The sequence below is a fragment of the Triticum aestivum genome, chromosome 3A (genome assembly GCF_018294505.1).
Source record: "Triticum aestivum cultivar Chinese Spring chromosome 3A, IWGSC CS RefSeq v2.1, whole genome shotgun sequence".
NCBI lineage: Eukaryota > Viridiplantae > Streptophyta > Magnoliopsida > Poales > Poaceae > Triticum > Triticum aestivum.
This window is the reverse complement of record NC_057800.1, coordinates 456,759,815-456,780,264: the sequence shown is the minus strand read 5'-3', so window position 1 is coordinate 456,780,264 and position 20,450 is coordinate 456,759,815. Positions and strand designations below refer to the sequence as shown.

The 20,450-nt window shown below is 45.4% G+C and overlaps 3 protein-coding genes across 3 annotated transcripts; 1 reads left to right on the top strand and 2 right to left on the bottom strand.

Moving 5' to 3' along the window:
- The first annotated feature begins 260 nt into the window (after positions 1-260).
- On the top strand, positions 261-1,963 carry LOC123058420 (pathogenesis-related genes transcriptional activator PTI6-like). The gene has a single exon (XM_044481150.1). The coding sequence runs from the start codon at positions 910-912 to the stop codon at positions 1,795-1,797; it is 888 nt and encodes a 295-aa protein (XP_044337085.1). The 5' UTR covers positions 261-909; the 3' UTR covers positions 1,798-1,963.
- A 10,487-nt stretch (positions 1,964-12,450) lies between these two features.
- On the bottom strand, positions 12,451-13,245 carry LOC123058419 (arabinogalactan protein 16). Its single transcript, XM_044481148.1, has 2 exons — positions 12,873-13,245; positions 12,451-12,780 (listed from the first exon to the last, which is right to left on the bottom strand). Exons 1-2 carry the CDS (start codon positions 12,979-12,981, stop codon positions 12,674-12,676), a joined length of 216 nt encoding a protein of 71 aa, XP_044337083.1. The 5' UTR covers positions 12,982-13,245; the 3' UTR covers positions 12,451-12,673.
- Positions 13,246-14,926: 1,681 nt separating this feature from the next.
- LOC123061636 (uncharacterized) lies at positions 14,927-19,857 on the bottom strand. The gene is made up of 2 exons (XM_044484815.1): positions 18,430-19,857; positions 14,927-15,472 (listed from the first exon to the last, which is right to left on the bottom strand). The coding sequence occupies exons 1-2, from the start codon at positions 19,737-19,739 to the stop codon at positions 15,292-15,294; spliced, it is 1,491 nt and encodes a 496-aa protein (XP_044340750.1). The 5' UTR covers positions 19,740-19,857; the 3' UTR covers positions 14,927-15,291.
- Between the last annotated feature and the right edge of the window lie 593 nt (positions 19,858-20,450).

Below are 20,450 nucleotides of genomic sequence, written 5' to 3'. Positions count from 1 at the left end.
GAGGCGTCCTCGTCCTCCTCCTCGGGGTTGGGTAATTAAACTAGTGGCGCGGGATTTGAAATGGAACCTGCCCCGTAAACCAATGCCATCGCATTGCAAGTAGCAGCAGTAAACGCGGCCGGAGGAGAGGTTAAACCCGCAGGCTTTAATTACGGCCGGCGAGGCAGAGATAGTTAAAAACGCTTTCACGGCGGGATCGGGCGTGGGCTCCCGCAGGGCCTGTCGGGCCGGGGCATCCTATAAGACGGCGCTAACGAACCCCAGCCAGTCCACTCTCCCAAAAACCTCCCCAAACCCCCAAATCTCCCATCCCATCCCATCACCGCTTCCCAGCTCAGCTCAGCTCAGCTCAGCCATCTCCGAGTCCGAGGCTCTGCTCTCATTCTCTTCTCTTCTCTTCTCCACTCCCCTCCTTGTTCCTCGCGCTCTCGTTGCTGCGCTCCACGCTCCTCTGTTCCTCTCTCGTCGAGCCAAGATTTTACGGAGTTCGAAAACCGTTAGTATTATCCCGGCGCCTCGCGGCACGCAGAGCACGGCTCGCGGCTTTACTGCTCTGTTACATTTCTGCTCGCCTTTTTAAATAAAAAGAAGGTAAAGAGGAGGAGGAGGAGGAGGCCGTCTTTATTGCCTTCCCCTGCGCCCGCTTCTGCTCTCATCGTCACTCCGTCCTCCTCACTGCTGCCGTTCCTTTGGTCTTTATCCCCCTGCCGATCCGCGCGCGGAGCAGGAGCGAGCGATCCGCCCGCTCAATCGATCGTCAGCTTGCCCGGTTAAGGCTGCAGCTTCCTTTCCTGCTGGGGCCAGGGGGCTCGTTCTGAGCTTTCTACCTCGTCTGTCTTCAAAGGGGTTTTGGGCGAGAGAGACATCGGCATCCTCCTTTCTGTGTGGTTTCCGGTGGTGGCGCGTGCCATGTCGCGGTCGCGCACGGTGCGAATCTACTGGGACGATCCCGACGTGACGGACTCGTCCAGCGAGGAGGAGGACGGCTGCGCCGCTCGGAGGGTGGGAAGGATGGTGCGGGAGCTCCCGCCGGCCCCGGCGCCGCTGGTGCACGCGGCGGCGGCGGCGGCTGCTGCTTCGCCGGAGCAGTGCAGCGCGGGAGACGACGACCTGCCGAGGCGTGTTGGTGGGTGCACCGGTGCGCGGAAGAGGCTGGCCAAGGGCGGCGGCTCCGCTGCGCAGAGCACCAAGTTCCGCGGCGTCAGGCGGCGGCCGTGGGGCAAGTTCGCGGCGGAGATCCGCGACCCGTGGCGTGGCGTGCGCGTCTGGCTCGGCACCTTCGACACCGCCGAAGAGGCCGCGCGCGTGTACGACAACGCGGCCATTCAGCTCCGCGGCGCCACCGCCACGACCAACTTCTCCACGTCCACCAACTCGGAGGGCGGCCAGGAGGACCTGACGGCGGCCGGGTACGAGTCCGGCGCCGAGTCCTCGCAGGCGGTGTCGTCCCCGACGTCCGTCCTCCGCAAGGTGCCGTCCATGTCGTCCTTGGCGGAGGACAGGGGCGACTCGGAGGCCTGTCAGGGCGACGCCGCCGCCGGCAGCAGCCTCAGCGTTCCGGAGGAGCTGGGCGAGTTCGTGCCGTTCGAGGACGCGCCGGTCTACTCCAGCAGCAGCTTCTGGGACTTCGAGCCGCAGTCCGGGTTCCTCTACGCCGAGCCGTCGTCGGCCGAGGAGGCCTCGTGGGACGCGTCCGCCGGCGGCGAGCCGTGGGCCGCGCCGGTGCAGGAGAACGACTACTTCTTCCAGGATTTGCGCGACCTGTTCCCGCTCAACCAGCTTCCCGCGATTTTCTAGTTGGGAGCGGCGGAGCTTGCTTCCCTATCTTTTTTGGTGTATGTCGAGGGTATTTTGTCGTGTACGTGTGGTGTGTCCCCGTGTATTTGTAACATGTCCGTGTGCGTTGCTGCTGTGTTGGGTCGACAAGAAGAGAAATGTATGATCCGGGTAGAGTTTTCACTGCTGTGCTGGGTACTATACTACGTCAAAGTTTTGTGTAGTACTGTCCACTCCGATACGCTGCAGGGTGTACGTACATGTACGTACGTATAGGTGTTGTTCACTCTCCACTCCACTCCACAGTCCACAGCTAGCATGGTGCATGCGTGCTTTGGCTGGCACGGCTCCGCGGCGTGGTCCAAACGCTCACTGCTCCAAATGGGGAGGCCATGATTTAGTTGCGCGGAAAGCTTGCGGGTTTTGGTGGTCGGTCGGGGCCAAGCTGCGAAATTATCTGCCGGATCAACGGGGCTCGATCACGCTCACTCACACCACCCCGACTTGGGATCGAGGCAGTGCCGTGCCGGAGTTTGCATCGGTACAGTGTCCGCCTGCCGGGCCGGACATGTCCGTGCGATAGATACAGACATGGCCGCTGGCTTCCCTTGTAAGGAGCAGGTGTTTGGGTATTCATGGCGGGCATTTACGCCGGGTGCAGCAGCGGCGCGTTTTCCCTGAGATCGGGCTCGGCTCCGGCCGGCCGGCCGGGCAGGGAGTTATGGCGGCGAGCCCCGTACGCGTGCGCGTGTGAATCTTGTGACCCGACAGTGGCGAGGGCGAGGGAGTGAATGCGAATGGAGCGAGCGGGCGATGGCGCGGCGTGCAGGGGGAGTGAGAGCGGCGTGGTCCTGCAGGCTGGCTCCTGGCTGAGGCGGTCGGGTCGACCACCACCCACGTAGCGCCCCCGAGCAAGAACACGTACCCAGGTGACCACATGGGGAAGGAGACAGCGCAAAAGATAAGGGGGAGCTGAGATCGGCGGCAAGGAGCGACGTGGCGGCGAGGACGAAGATGCGTACTGTTTTTTTTTGAGACAAAGATGCGTACTGCTTTTTTTTTGAGACAAAAAAAAAACTTCTCCTTAATATGCGTACTGCTGAAGTGACGGCTCAGTGCCGTTTCGTTTGGACCCTGTGCACTCGTCTCCACGGCCTGCCCGTCAAACAAACGGTGGGCCGAGCCTGCGGTCCGACGCACCAGCTTGCGCCGGGCTCAAGACTCTTTTTATTTTTATTTTTAGATACATGTTGAACAAGCCTAAAGAAAAAGATACATGTTGAACAAATTTTGTTCATGGCTTGAACATTCTCTTGATACACATTAATATTTTTTAATACACGCTGGACATCTTTTCTAAATACACATTTAACATTCATCAAATGCAAATTGAACATTTTTTATATAAACAGTGATCAATTAAAAAATACAAGACGCTAATTATTTAAACACATGTTGAACATTTTCTGAATACTAGTCAGCATTTTTCCATATATATATATGGTGAATACTTTCTAAAATATGTAGAACATTTTTAAATACACGATTATCATTTTTCAAATAGAAAATGAACATTTTCGCATAAGATGGGTATTTTATAAAATCACAATGAACATTATTTTAGTGCAGAATAAACTTCCTTTAACTCACGGTTAACATGTTTTTTAAGATACACACTGATAGGTATTTAAATATCATAAACAATTTTTTTGAATGGTTTGATTTTTATTACAAATTACACCAATTTTTTTTATTTTCATGTTTTTATGACAAATGTTATGGACACATTTTAAAATGTGGGAACAAAATTTAATGTCTCAAGCACTTTATGAATGATAGTATTATTTTATAAAAAAAATTGCATGACTAATAGTTTGACATTTCATGAACATTTTTTAATGCACGGTGAATGTTGCTAGTGGCTTGCGCGCGTGCTCCCGCGGGCGGCAGCCCAAAATGGGTTTTACTCGTTCGCTGCTAGCTCTTTTTTTTTCTCTCACGCCTCAATTTTGTTTTTGTTTTTTTGGCTTAGTTGGTTCGTTTGTTCCTCTGCTGTTGACTTAAAAAAATTCACTGATTAAAAATATTGGAATATCTTAAAAATGTTTATGAATTTGAGAAAAGTTTTTGAATTAAAAAATCTTGAAATTAGAAATTGTTCACGAATACAAAAAATGTTCCTATATTTGAAAATATTTTAGATTTCGGAGAATTTCATCAATTTTAAATATTTCACTAATTTTAAAATGTTCAATAATTTTAAATAAATTTATTTTTTAAAATGTCCATGTTTGAAAAGTTCATGGAATTTGGAGAAGTTTTTGAATATTGAAAAGAGTCCACCGATTTAAAAAAACATCACAAATTTGAAAGAAAGTTCATGAATTCTAATACAAAAATTGACAAAATTTGAAAGAATATTCACATATTTGAAAAAAGTTCACTGGTTAACTCCAATTTAGCCTTCTTTCTTTAGAACTCTAGGATAGGATTTATTAAACTCAGGAAGTGAATTAAGCTTGACAAGGAAATTTTTGTAATATTTTGTTATCGCAAATTGTTCCAGTTTTCCGGACCGACAAATGTATGAGATGTTGTAACAATATAGAGGAAATAAGCCAGGGCTAAGGTTTTACATGCAATTGTGTACACATACTTGGGATATAAATTAGGTAGATTAAAATGAAACTTGTAAACACTATTATATCTTGTAAACACATTACACCAATAACACCCTGACCGACTGTCGACCCATCGAGGATCTGGTATTCAATTTTGGCCTTATTAGACTCACGGGGTTACCTCGGTTATTAAGTTTAATAAATTAGACCAACACATGAGCGTTTCATGACCGCATATTAGTCTCGACCAGAGACTTGATTCCGGCTAGATTACTCCTCGTACCATCATCGGCTTTTGGTATAGCTTTCCTCTCCTCTCTGCCCTTAACCTCTCCTTGTTTCAATCTTTGATATCTCGGGTATCGGCGAGCCTTAGGATTGAGATAGAGACGAGGGACAAACTATCATTCTCTTCTTAAAGTAAAACATCAATCCCTTTTACGTACACCGGGATGTGAGTCTACGCCTCGGCTCTTAGCCCAAGGGAACTACTCACACATATTAATTGAATTACAAAAGGTGTAATCATGTCGGTTTTCGACCGTCAGCCAGTCCGTCATAGAAGCGCAGTCACAAAAAATAAAACGGTTCTAGGTTTGTTATCGAAGTCCAATTTTGATGACGACCTATCATCTTTGATCGGCCGATTTGTCATCTAATTGCTCATTGCTATCCTCCTTCACCTCATTGCTCTCCGTCTTCAGATTCCTAATTGAGTTTCCTTGGGCCATAATAATGTACTTCAGATCACTCGTGATTAGTTGCTTCTTCTTCAACTCCTTCTCCCTGCCTTCACTATCCTCATATGGTATCGTATGGTTGTTCATTTGATGCACTTGTTTCTCTTATTCATTAGATAACATTTTGACACTATGAATAAGCTTGTTGTACTAAAGCTCCGCCTCCTTAATCTTTTCTGTAAGCTTCAAGACTTCCTCTGCATGATCAAGCCCATCCTGGATTATTTCATCCCTGCATTCTTCATATTTATCCCAGAGCTTGTAAAGTGCCATCGTCGGTGGTTTAGGTCACTCCTTATCAACCCAATGAACAAAGCCACCGTTTATGCCTCCCTGCATGACCAAACAATAGCATCAAATTAGAAACTTGACAACAAAAATCTAACAGTTAAATTAAACACTTGGCAAAACCTACAATTTCACTAACAATTTGAAGGAAATATGCCCTAGAGGCAATAATAAAGTTATTATTTATTTCCTTATTTCATGATAAATGTTTATTATTCGTGCTACCATTGTATTAACTGGAAACGTAATACATGTGTGAATACATAGACAAACATAGTGTCACTAGTATGCCTCTACTTGACTAGCTCATTGATCAAAGATGGTTAAGTTTCCTAACCATAGACATGCGTTGTTATTTGATCAATGAGATCACATCATTAGGAGAATGATGTGATTGACTTGACCCATTCCGTTAGCTTAGCGCTTGATCGTTTGTTTACTGCTATTGCTTTCTTCATGACTTATACATGTTCTTATGACTATGAGATTATGCAACTCCCAAATACCGAAGGAACACTTTGTGTGCTACCAAACGTCACAACGTTATAAAGGTGCTCTACAGGTGTCTATGATGGTACTTGTTGAGTTGGCATAGATCAAGATTAGGATTTGTCACTCTGATTGTCGGAGAGGTATCTGTGAGCCCTCTCGGTAATACACATCACTATAAGCCTTGCAAGCATGATAACTAATGGGTTAGTTACGGGATGATGTATTACGAAACGAGTAAAGAGACTCGCCGGTAACGAGATTGAACTAGGTATTGGGATACCGACGATCAAATCTCGGGCAAGTAACATACCGATGACAAAGAGAACAACGTATAGTGTTGTGCGGTTTGACTGATAAAGATCTTCGTAGAATATGTAGGAACCAATATGAGCATCCAGGTTCCGCTATTGGTTATTGACCGGAGACGTGTCTCGGTCATGTCTACATTGTTCTCGAACCCGTAGGGTCCGCACGCTTAAAGTTCTGTGACGATCTGTTTTATGAGTTTATATGTTTTGATGTACCGAAGGTAGTTCGGAGTTCTGGATGTGATCACGGACATGACGAGGAGTCTCAAAATGTTCGAGACATAAAGATTTATATATTGGAAGCCTATATTTGGATATCGGAAGTGTTCCGGGTGAAATTGGGATTTTACCGGAGTACCGGGGGTTACCGGACCCCCCCCCCCCCTGGGGGAGGGGGGGTTTAATGGGCCAAGATGGGCCTTAGTGGAGAAGAGGAGGGGCGGCCAGGGCAGGCCGCGCACCCCCTCTCCCTCTAGTCCGAATTGGACAAGGAGGGGGGGCGCCCCCTTTCTTTCCTCTCTTCCTCCTCCTTCCCCCTTCTCCTACTCCAACTAGGAAAGAAGGGAGTCCTACTCCCGGTGGGAGTAGGACTCCTCCTGGCGCGCCTCCTCCTGGCCGGCCGCCTCTCCCCCCCGTTGCTCCTTTATATACGGGGGCAAGGGGGCACCTCTAGACACACAAGTTGATTATAGAGATCTCTCCAGCCGTGTGCGGTGCCTCCCTCCACCATAATCCACCTTGGTCATACTGTAGCGATGTTTAGGCGAAGCCCTGCTGCGGTAGCTTCATAACCATCGTCACCACACCGTCGTGCTGCCGAAACTCTTCCCCGAGCTCTACTAGATCGTGAGTTCGCGGGACATCACCGAGCTGAACGCGGAGGTGCCGTACGTTCGGTACTGAGGATCGGTCGATCATGAAGACGTACGACTACACCAACTGCGTTGTCATAACACTTCCGCTTAACGGTCTACGAGGGTACGTGGACGACACTCTCCCCTCTTGTTGCTATGCATCACCATGAACCTGCGTGTGTGTAGGAATTTTTTTTTGAAATTACTACGTTACCCAACACAATTGATATACACATGCACAAAAAATTAACATATGTTTTAACTATGAATGATATCTTGAATGCAATAAACACACTGTAAGCACCAGGAAATCATGGACATAACGCACAAATTTAACTATGAACTACAATTTATGTGCATAAAAAACTGCACATAATTCATTACTGTCTATGTGCCCATGGACACAGAGCACTTTGTTCAGTTTACAAAAACTATGATTTAACTAACGGTACCTAAATTTCTATCTCTGCAAATAATTAACATCAAAATTAACAACGAGCATTTTCAGCACATAGACAGAGGGCAAAATGTAAGGAAATTTCCTTACAGTTTCAACACATCCATAACCTCCTACCAGTGAAGTTGCCTTCAAAGGTAACCGATTTCTTTGGGTTTTGCTTGTGGTAGCACAAGACAGGGACCTCTTCATACTCCACAATGCCTTCAAAATAGTGGCAGCAAGTCAAATCGCCTGGATTCAGTTCAAATTGAAGGTCCAGATTGAAAATGTCCCAAATCGTAGCCATACCCATAACCCTAATCCTACCCTATGCGACCAAAGATAGAGGGGATTACATTTCAATCGAAGTCCTCCATGGGCTCATCACTGCTCTCGCTGTCTTTCCAAAAAACCATGGCGGCGACGAGTGGGCGGTGGCGGTCACGAGAGCGAGAAGCAGAGCGGCATAAAAGAGTGAGAGCAGAGAGAGAGTGGTTGGATTGTGCGTCGATTCGGTCATGGTGATTTAGTCACAGTTGGGCCTAACGGGTGCGTCCAACCGAGCCGTTAACGACCGTGAGCCCCAGTGTTGGATGATATAGTGATGAGCCAAGCTAATTAGCTAACTAAATAGGCATGGATATGATGGGAGTTAGCTAGCATGAGTAGATGCATGCATGGATGGAAACGTCACACTCTATGGCGTCTTGGGTCAAGGGTTGAAACGCCATTGAACGTGGTGTTTCTCATATAGCCAAAACTGCAGGGATGTTGACATGACCAAAAAAAGTCAGATCTCAAGAAAAAAAACTCCAGACGCGGCATATCATGCTAACCTTTGCGTTTGAGGTTAGAACAGTGATTTCGGCCACACCCGATGTACCATATGAAGGCCATAGTTAGATGCGGAGCTATTGTATGTCTGGGGGGGGGGGGGGGGGGCGAACAAGTCTGGCGCCGTCATTGGCACGATGTGCCTCTTCCTCTTTTGGCTTGGCTTCGGCATCGGTGGGACTACCCGTTGTTGTCAACCATCATCATGTCTGAGTACCCCAACAAGAAGACACGTCGCGTATTCATCGCCATTGTATTCGCCATGCAGGACGTCGACATCATATTCGCAGGGCTTGTGTCCATGATCGTCTCAGGCCTTTTCCTCCACTACAACCCTGCACTCGTGGAAAGAGAGCCCTCGGCGAACTACATGTGGTGCATCGTGCTGATGCTCGGGGCGGTCCCGACGGTGGCGACCTTCTACTAGCGGATGAAGATGCCGGAGACTGCCAGGTACATAGTCGCCCTCATCAACAAGATGGGAAGGTATATGCATGGATACACTCATAAACAATCCATATATACTATTGAATTTGAATCACTAGACCGACTTGGTTGGTTACACTTACACATTTAAACATGAGTAATTTTAGCATGCTTCCTCTTACCCCATCTTTTCACTAAAGTTGGTAAGAATCACTTGACACATATTGCACACTTTATGGTTCAACCAACTCAAACTACCTTCATGCCTAGACGACACATTCTGGAGGGAGTGGTCGTTCTACATGAAACATTGCATGAAATCCATTTGAAGAAACTTGATGGAGTGGTCTTCAAAGTGGATTTTGATAGGCTTATGATAAAGTGAAGTGGCCATTCTTCCGGCAAGCTTTGCGTATGAAAGGGTTTGATCCGGCTTGGAGAAAGCAGGTCGAATCCTTTGTACAGGAAGGCAGCGCTAGAATCAAGGTTAATGACGATATCGACCATTACTTCCAGATGCAAAAAGGATTGAGAGAGGGAGATCTGATGTCTCCTATCCTTTTTAATGCTGTCGTTGATATTTTAGCCGTTCTTGTTAGCAGAGCAAAAGAGGACAACAAGGTAGGTGGTCTTATCCCACATTTAGTGGATGGTGGGGTATCCATTCTACATTATGCAGATGACACCATTATTTTCATGGAACATGACCTAGCAAAGGCAAGAAACATGAAATTAGTTTTATGCTTTTTTGAACAACTTTTCGGACTGAAGATCAATTTTAATAAGAGTGAGTTGTTCTGTTTTGGACGCGTCAAGTCAAAGAAGAATAGGATAACTATAAACAGTTGTTCGGGTGTGAGCTAGGTTCATTACCTTTTACTTACCTGGGGATCCCGATTCATCATCACAAACTCACTAATAAAGAGTGGAAATGCATCGAAGATCGGTTTGAAAAGAATTTGAGTTGCTGGAAGGCAAACTCTTATCTTATGGAGGGAGGTTGGTTCTTATTAATTCGATGCTCACGAGCATGCCGATGTTCCTCCTTTCCTTATTTGAAGTACCGTAGGCGTACGGAAAAGATTGGATTTTTATCGATCTCATTTTTTTTAGCAAATCGACGAAAACAAAACTAAATAGGTTAGCCAAATGGGACATTATCTGTAACCGAAGGATCAAGGTGGCTTGGGTATTGAAAATCTTGAAGTTAAAAAGAAGTGCTTACTTAGCAAATGGCTACACAGATTGGCGGCAGAGAGGGACAGAGTATGGATTCAACTGTTGCGTAATAAATATTTACATTCTAAAACGCTGGCTCAAGTCACGACACATCGTCCGACTCGCATTTTTGGAAGGGGCTTATGAGGACAAAGGTTGCCTTGTTTAACAGGAGCAAGTTTATTGTAGGGAATGGACATGCTACTAGGTTTTGGGAGGACACCTGGTTGGGCGAGATTCTACTAGCCTTGCATTACCCTTTCTTATATAACATTGCACAACAGAAAGAGGTTTCTGTTGCTACAGTGTTGGGATCGGTTCCTCTTAACATTCAGTTCAGACGATTGTTAGTGGGTTAAAGATGCGATAGATGGCTGCATCTCGTGTGCAGGTTAATGTAGGTTAACCTATCTGATGCAGCAGGCTCCTTACTTTAAAAGTTGTCCGTGTTAGAAGTGTTCTCGGTTAAATCTATGTATATAGACTTGATTAACACGGGGCATGTCTTGAGGTAGATCCGCATCTGGAAATTAAGGTGCCATTGAAAATCAAGGTGTTTATGTGGTTTATGTATAAAGGAGTGATTTTAAAAAAGATAACTTGACCAAGCGTAGTTGGGAAGGAATTAAAAGATGTTGCTTTCGTGATAACGACAAAACAATAGGGCATCTTTTTCTCCAATGCCCACTTGCTAAGTTATTGTGACGAACAATTCATGTTTCTTTTAGCATTGTTCTGCCCGTTGCATTCTCACATTTATTTGGGACTTGGTTAAATGGGATAGAGCCCAAGACCATGGCACATATACGAGTTGGAGTATGTGCTTTACTTTGAGCCATTTAAAATTGTCGGGGCGATGTTGTCTTTAACAGACAAACCATGATCAATTTTTTGCAGGTTATCTTCAAAGCGTCTACTTGGATCCATATGTGGCCGTCACTCAGTCATGTGGACCACAAGGATCATATGGATATTGGGTGCAACCGATGAGAGATGGTTACATGGGATACTTACAATCGGTTTGAATGGCGGTCCAATAATAAAATAGGTGTTTAGTCATCTTACTCTATTTTCGCTGGTTGTGGCAAATTTATTTTTTGAGATTCATATTATTGTTAGAGACTTCGTGTTGAACATGGATTTTTAATAAAATGATTGTGTGCATCAAGAGATGAAGAGCCCGGGGGCATTTTTTTTCGAAAACACATGAAAGGTAAGAGTTAATCAAATCAATAGCTCAGATCTGTTATGCAATTTTTACCTCTCATGTGAAAAGGAAAGGTAAGAGGGAGCACATGCTAAATTTTTCCAACATCCATGTTAATTCCTGGTACTTTGATCCAGTTCCTTGGTTTGTTCATAATGTCCCTGTTCCTGCTGGTGACGGGCATCAAATACAAATACCTCAAGAACGGACGTGGATTTTTAGAGCATATGCATCCAGGCCCTGCTATCCTAGCTCTCCAATATCGCTTTAAGATCCGTGCGGTACAACTAAGTTTCTATACAAAATTTTCTCTTTTTTGCTTCTCTCACATAGAACATATCTTGAAGTTGGAACCTATGCAGGATGGCAAAGCTTTCTAACTAGAATCTAGGATAAATCTTTCAGATTTTTTTGTCCGACGTAAATACTAAAAATATGATTTTTTTAATCAAAAAAAACGTATTTTGTATATTTATGTTTGACAAAAAAATCTGTACGATTTATCCTAGATTCTACTCAGAAAGCTTTGTCACGCCGCATAGGTTTGAACTTCTAGATATGTTTTATGTGGGAGAAACAAAAAAGAGAAATGTACTTGCACGGATCTTAAAGCAAAAAATGGATGGCTGGATAGAGAGGGCCTGGGTGCATATGCTCTAAAATATATTTTCGCCTCAAGAACCACTAGCGCATCCTCTCCGCAATCCTGGAGGCGCTCACGTTCTTCTTCGTAAACTAGGGGCCCAACAACACCACCTTCGTTCTGCCGGCCGAGCTATTCCCGACGCGTGTGTTGTCTACATACCACGCCATCAGCGCCGCATCGGGCAAGACAGGCACCATCGTCGCGGCCTACCGGCGGGGACGGTAACGCTGCCGGCGAGGGCGCTGGGCGTGTGGACAAGGATGACAAGTTCCCTCCTTGGAGCACCGAACAGCAGCCGCCGCCGCCGTCGACGAATGCATGAGAAGACGCAGCGGTCGAAAGGGGACAAAATAACCATGCCAAGCATGCATCTATGCATGCACTAGTGTGTGTGTTTTTATCTTCAGTTTTGCTAAAGCACATCTAAATATGCCATAAGTATTGCACATCTAAGTCCTATGTCATTGATCTTACATCGAGATTCGTGTGGATATTTTCTTTTTCTTTTTTTTTTCTCTTTATGCTTGATTCACTCATTTAGATGTGCAATAACTAGGGCACATCTAGACACACCCTTTTATCTTCTGCGGGGATATTTCCGGACAGAGAATAACATATTTCCGGACAGAGAATAACTGCATTACATCTCTAGAACTAGAAGTAAAGGAATCGGCATCATTTTCCTCACTCGCAAATCTCCAACTGAGAAGCTAGAAAGAAGAAACTACATGGACTACAATCCTGGTTTCCGGAACGAACGATTAAGCTGGATGAACTGATTACACACACGGCGGCGTCGAGTTACAGAAGAGGGGGAGCTCGGTTCAGAGGAGCCTGTAGGCGGAGGCGGCGTCCAGCGGGTGGATGAGGTAGGTGAGGGCGAGCGCCACGAACATGAGCACGTACGCGATCCCTTGGTCCACGCTCGTTCCTGCCAACATTGATCCACAAAACCAAGCAAATCACTAATAAGCATCACACGCACGCACGAGGGGAGGACAAGGAGAGGAAGAAAACACTAACCATCGCTGGCGGTGGGTGCCGGGGCGGGGCCCTGGGCGCTGGCCACGGAGGCGAGCACGACGACGATGGCCATGGCGACAAGGGACGACGCTCTGGGGATTGACGCCATGTCCTCTGGTCTCTCTGGATAACCGAAACGGCCGGGTTTGGAGCTTCTATCTAGAATCTAGATCCCCCTCCCTCTCGCTCTGGAGATCAGGAGAGGAAGGGGAGGCAGGCACAAGAGAAGAGGCTGGCGTTTCTGTTGTGCTCGCATGAATTTCGGCGAGACCCGGATTTATATAGCCTTGATCAGAAATAGGGGAGCTCGTGCATAAATGGGAGTGGCCAGCCTTGCTCCTCGTTGGCTTGGATAGATTCAGGCATAGTAACGTTTTGACCTGTAATCAGTACTATCAGATCCTCTACCCTAAAAAGTGGGACTCACAGATCCTCCCATCTCTACCTGGATTGGATAGACGGTCGCTATACTTTATATTATTTTCCTTTGATGAAACGAGGCAAAAGTTTTTCCATTTCATTGATCAAGGAGAAGAGGGGTCCAGTTGAAAAAAAAGGGGAAGAGGGTCCAGACAACAGCGACAAAGTAGCAAAAATAAAACCATTACCCGCAAGGTAAAACAACACCGTACCCAAGCCCCCTAGCGCCTGTAAATCACCCACAACCTCGCCGCCTCAAGGATTTTGTCAACAATGGTCGTAGTTGGGGTAGATGTGTTCAGGAAGACCCTAGCGTTAAGCTCTTTCCAAACATCCTAGGCTATAAGCATCATGAGGGAGGTCATTGCTTTCCGATTTGAAGATTTTTTGAGGGCAATATTGGTCCACCAATCTTCCAACGCGACCATAGTCGACCATTCATTAGTCATGATTTCACCAAGCCCAATCTGCACCTTGACCGCGTTTCAAACAAAATCGTGTTGCAACATTGGAAAAGAAGGTGGGGCGATGTTTCTTGAACTTGGTTGCGAAGGGGGCACAAACTGTAATTTGCCACCCCCTATGGTGGAGCCTATCAGCCGTCCAAAATCTATTGTGGATGATCAACCAAGCGAAGGACTTACATTTTGGAGTGCTCATACCTCCCAAACGGTCTTTAGCAAAGGTGTGACAGTGATCCCCTCGAATTGCATCTTGTAGGCCGAGGACGTCAAGGGAAGGTCATTATCCATAAACTTTCACGTGATCGTATCATCTATTTCATGGTCAAGAATACACCATCCAACATCTCTCAAAGGGTGGTGAACTCCTGAATGTTGTCAATAGTAATGTCATCTGTCATGTCAATTTGGAAAACCTAAAAGTTATCATGTAGAGCCTTTTACACCGTGCTACTCTTCTTTTTAGAAATATCAAATATTCTTTTGCATGATATCCCTTGGCCTCAAACCGTCAAGCCAAGGTAACTCCCAAAATTTTGCCTTCGCGTCATTCCCAGCTAGACTTTATTAGCCGTCGCGAAGAGGTCTCTATCTCTATCATCACATGCTGTAGGGATACCCTAACCGCGCCAAGGCTTGGATGGCTCAGACCAATCAAACCAAAGCCATCGGAGGTGGAGAGCAGTGGCGAACTTGTGTTCAAGTCAAAAACTCCGAGACCTCTTATAATCTTTGGCTCACTCGTTTCCAGTTAACCTTGCATTTTCCTTGGTGACCTTATCGCAACCCGCCCAAATAAACACATGTCTTAGGGCATCGATCCTCTTCGACACCTCAGCCAAAAGGACTGGCAAGGTGATGTGGTAGATGGCAATGACAGAGAGCACCGCCTTGACCAGATGGCTGTATTAGTAGTATCATCAGGCAGAGGAAGACTGTGTATGTGACCGCGAATTTGTTGACCAGAAATCGAGGGGCGTTGTGGACGGAAAGGTTCAACTACGGGCTCGTGATCCTTCCTTCCTGTCGAGGTGCCATGGCATGGCACACTAGACTGAAACCTGAAAGTCTCGAACTGCAAAAAGGACCCATACGGCTCCCAAGCCAACTGAAAAGATTAGAGTAAAACATGCGAGCTGGGACGAATTTGAGCAAGCAGAGAGACGACCATCAAGAAGAAATGCACAGGGTCCACATCAACGCATCTTATGATGGTAATGATTCGCAGCTCAGAGGATTCATAGAACACCCCTGCAAGGGAGTCACATGACTACATCATACTGTACAAAAGAGATGCACCCCGGCATCAGCAATTCAAATCCTAGCAGAAAACAAAGTTCGACATGAGAGCCGCCATGTCGATGCTTCTTCATCAACGGGTTCAAACCATGGTTCAACGAGGAACTACTCCTAATTAGGATCACTCTAATCCATACTGTTTGGTTTCGGTACCACCTGCATCACAACAAAATATGCCCCTCTTCCATGACAAGTTATGGAGTCTGCATCTTATCCACGTACTTACTGCTTCGTTGTCGTCAACAGAAGTATGGATCTTCTTTCTTCCTGAAAATATCATACAACTGCCCAGAGCAACTGATTGTTACTTGGATAAGAAAAAGTGGATTTGTCGCATCATGATTCTCTAGTTCCGCAACAGTTCTTCTCATTGGTCCCTGCAGATCACCATCCAAAAGAAATTCCGCCAAGGTACGTGCCCTGAAGTGAACAGCAGAAACAAGTATAGTTTCAGATATCGGTGTCATCAAACAGCACTTAAGCATCACATGCATATAGTGTTACTAAGAAAAATGCACTGCATATATCAAGGTGGTATACAGCAATCACCTACTCATGTTATATTAAAAATGGCAGTCAATGGTTTTATAGAAGTGAATGGTTGCACAGACAAATAACACGGAAATTCTACCTGAAATGCCTTATTCTAGTGATGCTTTGCAGCATTTAAAATTGCATTCATAGACATATACCACGATATGTACTTGTTTAACTGGGATGCTTTCACACGTATGGGTGGGATAACAACAATATTGCACGAGTAAATTCAGGGCCATCGACTTGCCAAATTTCAACCTAAAATCACATACTAAAAGACATTTGTGGGGAAAAAACACTACAAAATTCAAAATTTAAGATTGCAACTTGGCTTCAGAACCTAGTTGCAAAATTTAAAATCAAATCTTAAGATTGCGCTGAGTGATGTGACCAAATTAAAAGCCAATTTATTATTATTATTTTTTTGCTCAAGTGACTTCCCTACTGGGTAAGTGATGTTGAACTTAACCTTTAGGGGCCTCTTTGGATTGAAGGATTTTCATAGGAATATTGGAGGATTCCAATCCATTGGATTTTTTCCTAAAGAAGCCCTTTGGATCAAAGGAACCACACCTCCAAAATTCCTATGGATGCATTCCTACACCTCAATCCTATAGGAATTTCAACATCCACTATAACCTCTTTTTTACACTGATTCGCGTAGGATCGAGGCATTTTTCCTGTGTTTTTCCTGTGTTCCATCCAAATGACCATTCTTATAGTTTTCCTCTATTTTGTAATCCTCTGTTATGCACCTACAATCCCGTCAAATTCCTGTGTTTTTTGAATTCCTTTATTTTCTAATCCTGTGATCCAAAGAAGCCCAAAGTTTTTACTGAGTTAACATATTTTCAAACCAACCTGCTGAAGCTGAATACATCACATAGAAGACAGAGTACAAAGTTCAAAGATGTAAGATGTTGCCCTCTAATATCTTATGTGCTGATGTGAATTGCACAAAGGCAATACAAGATTGACTACCAAGCATTATTTTTATTTTCATTTTCAAAAGAAACATTGGACAATAGTGGACCTTGTAATATACTACTAGTACAAAGTAAAATAAATATTGGTATCAATATCAGCTTTTATTCTGTGGCCTCTTATTTAATTGATTATGTCTCCTTGATTCTGCAGAAAACAAAACCCATCTCTTGCTTACCAAAAAACAAAACAAAAAACTAATGAAATTCACCATATAGAAGAATGGTTAAATTCCTTCAACAACTATCTACTTTTAGGATATTTATAAACTGTGCATTGAGAAAAAAGCCTAAAAAACGTCTTATATTAATGCACAGAGGGAGTACTAAACAATTTATTGGTCAAGAATACTTGACAAGATGATTACAAAGCATCGATATATATCAACAACTGGTGTGTATTATTACTTAAACTAGCACAGTGCTTGCGAGGAAATGTTTTAAATCATCTTCATTTTTTTTTAATTTCATTGAACTTACATTGGCATGCATAACTTACGAAATATGCAAAAACAGCGTATTTAGACCAGATATGTCATTTCTGCTTGTATATGAAAATAAAAGGAAGTTTGGACCAGGACCAAGCGGTTGATTGCTTAAAAGAAAATAAAGATCAGAACCTTACCCGGCTGGTTATTTGTACGTGTTATTAGATCAGTACACAGAATTAATCGAGTTGACTATATCTAGAAGTACAGAAATATATCAAGCTGATTGCTCAGCCATTTGTAATGGGCCGGTTGTGCAGAAGTTGATGTTTATACTGATATTGGATTAGTACAGTGCATCACCATTTGGATCAGTGAAACAATTGGTGGTCCGCATATTAGATGTGGCTGCTCTACCAGTCGTTGGCTGAGCCAATAAATTGTTTGTAGATGATATTGTATCACACAGGATTATTAAGGCTCTGATCGCTATCTAGCAGATTGCCGCTGTATCTCTTGTATATGTTCAGGACCCCGATCGTTGATATAAGATCAGTAAGCACGCATAATTAAACTTGAGCAGTTTTTCACAGAGGAAACAAAATAGGAATAACATCGATTGTAGGGCACGGCTATTGTTAACTACAATGAGTTTGCTATCGCCGCCTTATTGCAGGGGACGTCCAGTGATCCAGACCTAATTCCTTTCTCTTTCTTTCTTGCACGAACTTGTTACAAGCATGCGCTATGCCCATCCTCGGAACAACCATCATACTTAAATTTACGCACAAGCATGCAGATCACAATTAAGTTAGTTTCTGCATGGTTCAAGGTATATCTTGATAACTCTTGTCATTTTATAGCATCCACACGGGTACGTACCTTCAGTATTCATGTATGGTGGTCTTGATTCGGAATTTGTGAATGTGATCAAATATGTATCGGTTCAGGAACCAATTTGCTAGGGGTGTATGTCTGTATGAACCAATTCATTAGCCTCGGATGTTTAAGTGGACTTACAGTGTCTCAAGGGCTCGTCAGAGGTTGTGATCCAAAGAATCGATTAATACCGGAAGAGATAAAATGAATTATTTTTCCGTGTAAGGAAATGGGAATTACAGGTATACACTATCGGATGTGATCTATTTAGGTAAAGTCATGATTCATGAAGAACCACCAAATGCTATCTATTTAGATACAATAATGACGATCTACCAGGCTAAACCAAACTCAACGTCAGTTCTGATTCTACAATACAATTGATTACCAAATGTTTATGATTTCTACAACTTAACACAATTTGAAATGATTTAAGGTTTATTACTAGCATGGGCTAAACAAAAACAGTGATGATTGATATACACAAGATATGCAACAATATATAATTTTGTTTTGTTTAAACTTTCAGCAAATTCAACTTTTAACGCACCTGGATTCCTCTCTTGCATCCCCCATTGCTAACTTCCTTTGGCGATAAAGAGCACAGAGAGCTTGCATAGCTATCTCCACATGATTGCAAACTGAACTACACAGATGTCCTTCAGAGTCCCACTCACTGGTAATTGTTGAAGGCAACGAGCCCGCCTCCCTCTTTACCTGGACATACTTGTTGTTGCCATTGCAAGGTTCAAATGGAACTCCAACCCTCGACATCATCCGTTCCTCACTCGGTCTTAATAGAGGTGAACATTTTTCAGCACCAATGACCTTGTTGCCACATTTGTCCGATGATTCAACCATTGGTGTCTTGTTCATTTTTGCATCCCCCTTCAATAGCTGACTGACTCCAGTAGCTGGAACACCATCAAATGAGCCTTCTTTTTCGCCAGTTCCGGCTTTACAATAGTCACTCTTGGAAGGACCCTTCTGTAGAGGGCTCTTGCTAAGAAGCCCCGGAGAAGGAAGCAGCACTGTCCTGGGCATCTCATCATCAAACTTTTCTGATTTCACAACTACACTCTCCTGCACGGAAGCTGCCACCTTTGAAGCCTCGGGCATACATGCCATCTTCCCGGTTCTTGTCATCTGCTCCTCCATCTTTACAAACGAAGATTTCTGCTGATCATTCCCCAGAGTACTGACAGAATCGATTTGCCCCTGTCCATCTCCCTTCCCCGATTCCAACTCACCGGGCTCGGCTCGCCGTAGTCGCTTGAAGCGCTGGCTCAGCGGCACTTTGTCATCCCCATCTTCGTCCCCTTCCATTTCCATCTCGCCGGCCACCGCCGTCCTATCCCCTTCCTCCCCGTCGCTGCACAGGTCAATAATGTCGTCGTCGTCGTTCCCCTCCCCTTCCTTGGCCTCCTTGACGCGCCCCTCGTCCCGATGCACCGCTTCTGGGGCGGCGTCACCGGGCACGAACGCCATCTCGTCGGTCTCGTCCCGCGGCCGGTGGTACGCGCCGGCTAGCGCCTTTTTCTTCTCCTCCTGTGCTTTGAGCTCCCTGAGCGCGGCCTTTAGGTTGGAGTGCACCTCGTCGACCCCCACCAAGCGCGCCCTCGCTGCCTCGAGTTCGGCCTCCGCAGCCGCCAGATTCGCCTCGAGACTGGCCCTCTCGCGGTCCCGCGCGGCGAGGATGCGCGAAACCGCATCGAAGTCGGCTCTGCGGTGGGTCTTGGTGAGGTGGATCACGAGCTGCGGGCCGGTGAGGAGGGCGAGTTCGTCCTCGGAGGCGGAGGCGGAGACCATCGAGGCCGGCGGCCCGGAGGCGGTGCACCGCTGCGAGCTGCCTCGGGGCATAGGGCCTTCGTGGTGTGGTGGTGGACTGGTGGTGGTGGTGGGCGGAGGAAGGGGCGAATGGGGTTTCTGGGAATCAGGGAGCGACTGCCGGTTACGGTGTACGCATTGGCGGAGCCTCGTGGAGGCCAAAGGGGGTTGCGACCCCCACTTCCAAAAGTGATTTTTTTCTTTATTGGTATACTGAGCATCGGCCCAGCCTAAGACTAGCCACATTGAAGAGTAACATACATTAATAATATACACATATCACTAGACTATATTACTATCTTCATAATGGGTAGTGATATAGGTGTGGTGTCATGCAAAGCTCCATTTATTAGGTTATAGACTCATACTGCATTGGGACATGTGATGTTACAGTAATTAGCTAAGTTACTAAAACCACCTCTCTTTTCATTAACTTATTGCCACATAGACAAATTTGTTAAGTTGGATTTGAAGTTACTGCTGAAATTACTCTTATTGTGGCCAGTCTAAATGGAATGACGCGATGTCAGCCTTGCACACTCGTCTCTCCTTCTCCAAACTGCGTTTCTTGCCTTTATGGTAATTGAAATTATGGTTCTTCATCCCAAGTCTCACTTTTCCAAACTTGTTCTTCCGTTTATGCCCGTTCCATCGAGGCTCCGATTTCCAACCACGCCTACGCCACGTGCTGCTGCTAAATCCAGGAATGGCCGCTTTTGTACGCCACCTATGTTGATGCCCTTC

Coding starts and splice junctions, on each gene's coding strand:
- LOC123058420 (XM_044481150.1), top strand. CDS start 910: ATGTCGCGGTCGCGCACGGTGCGAATCTACTGGGACGATCCCGACGTG.
- LOC123058419 (XM_044481148.1), bottom strand. CDS start 12,981: ATGGCGTCAATCCCCAGAGCGTCGTCCCTTGTCGCCATGGCCATCGTC. Junction 12,781..12,872: donor GGCACCCACCGCCAGCGATG/GTTAGTGTTTTC, acceptor CAATGTTGGCAG/GAACGAGCGTGGACCAAGGG.
- LOC123061636 (XM_044484815.1), bottom strand. CDS start 19,739: ATGCCCCGAGGCAGCTCGCAGCGGTGCACCGCCTCCGGGCCGCCGGCC. Junction 15,473..18,429: donor GATGCAAGAGAGGAATCCAG/GTGCGTTAAAAG, acceptor TGTTCACTTCAG/GGCACGTACCTTGGCGGAAT.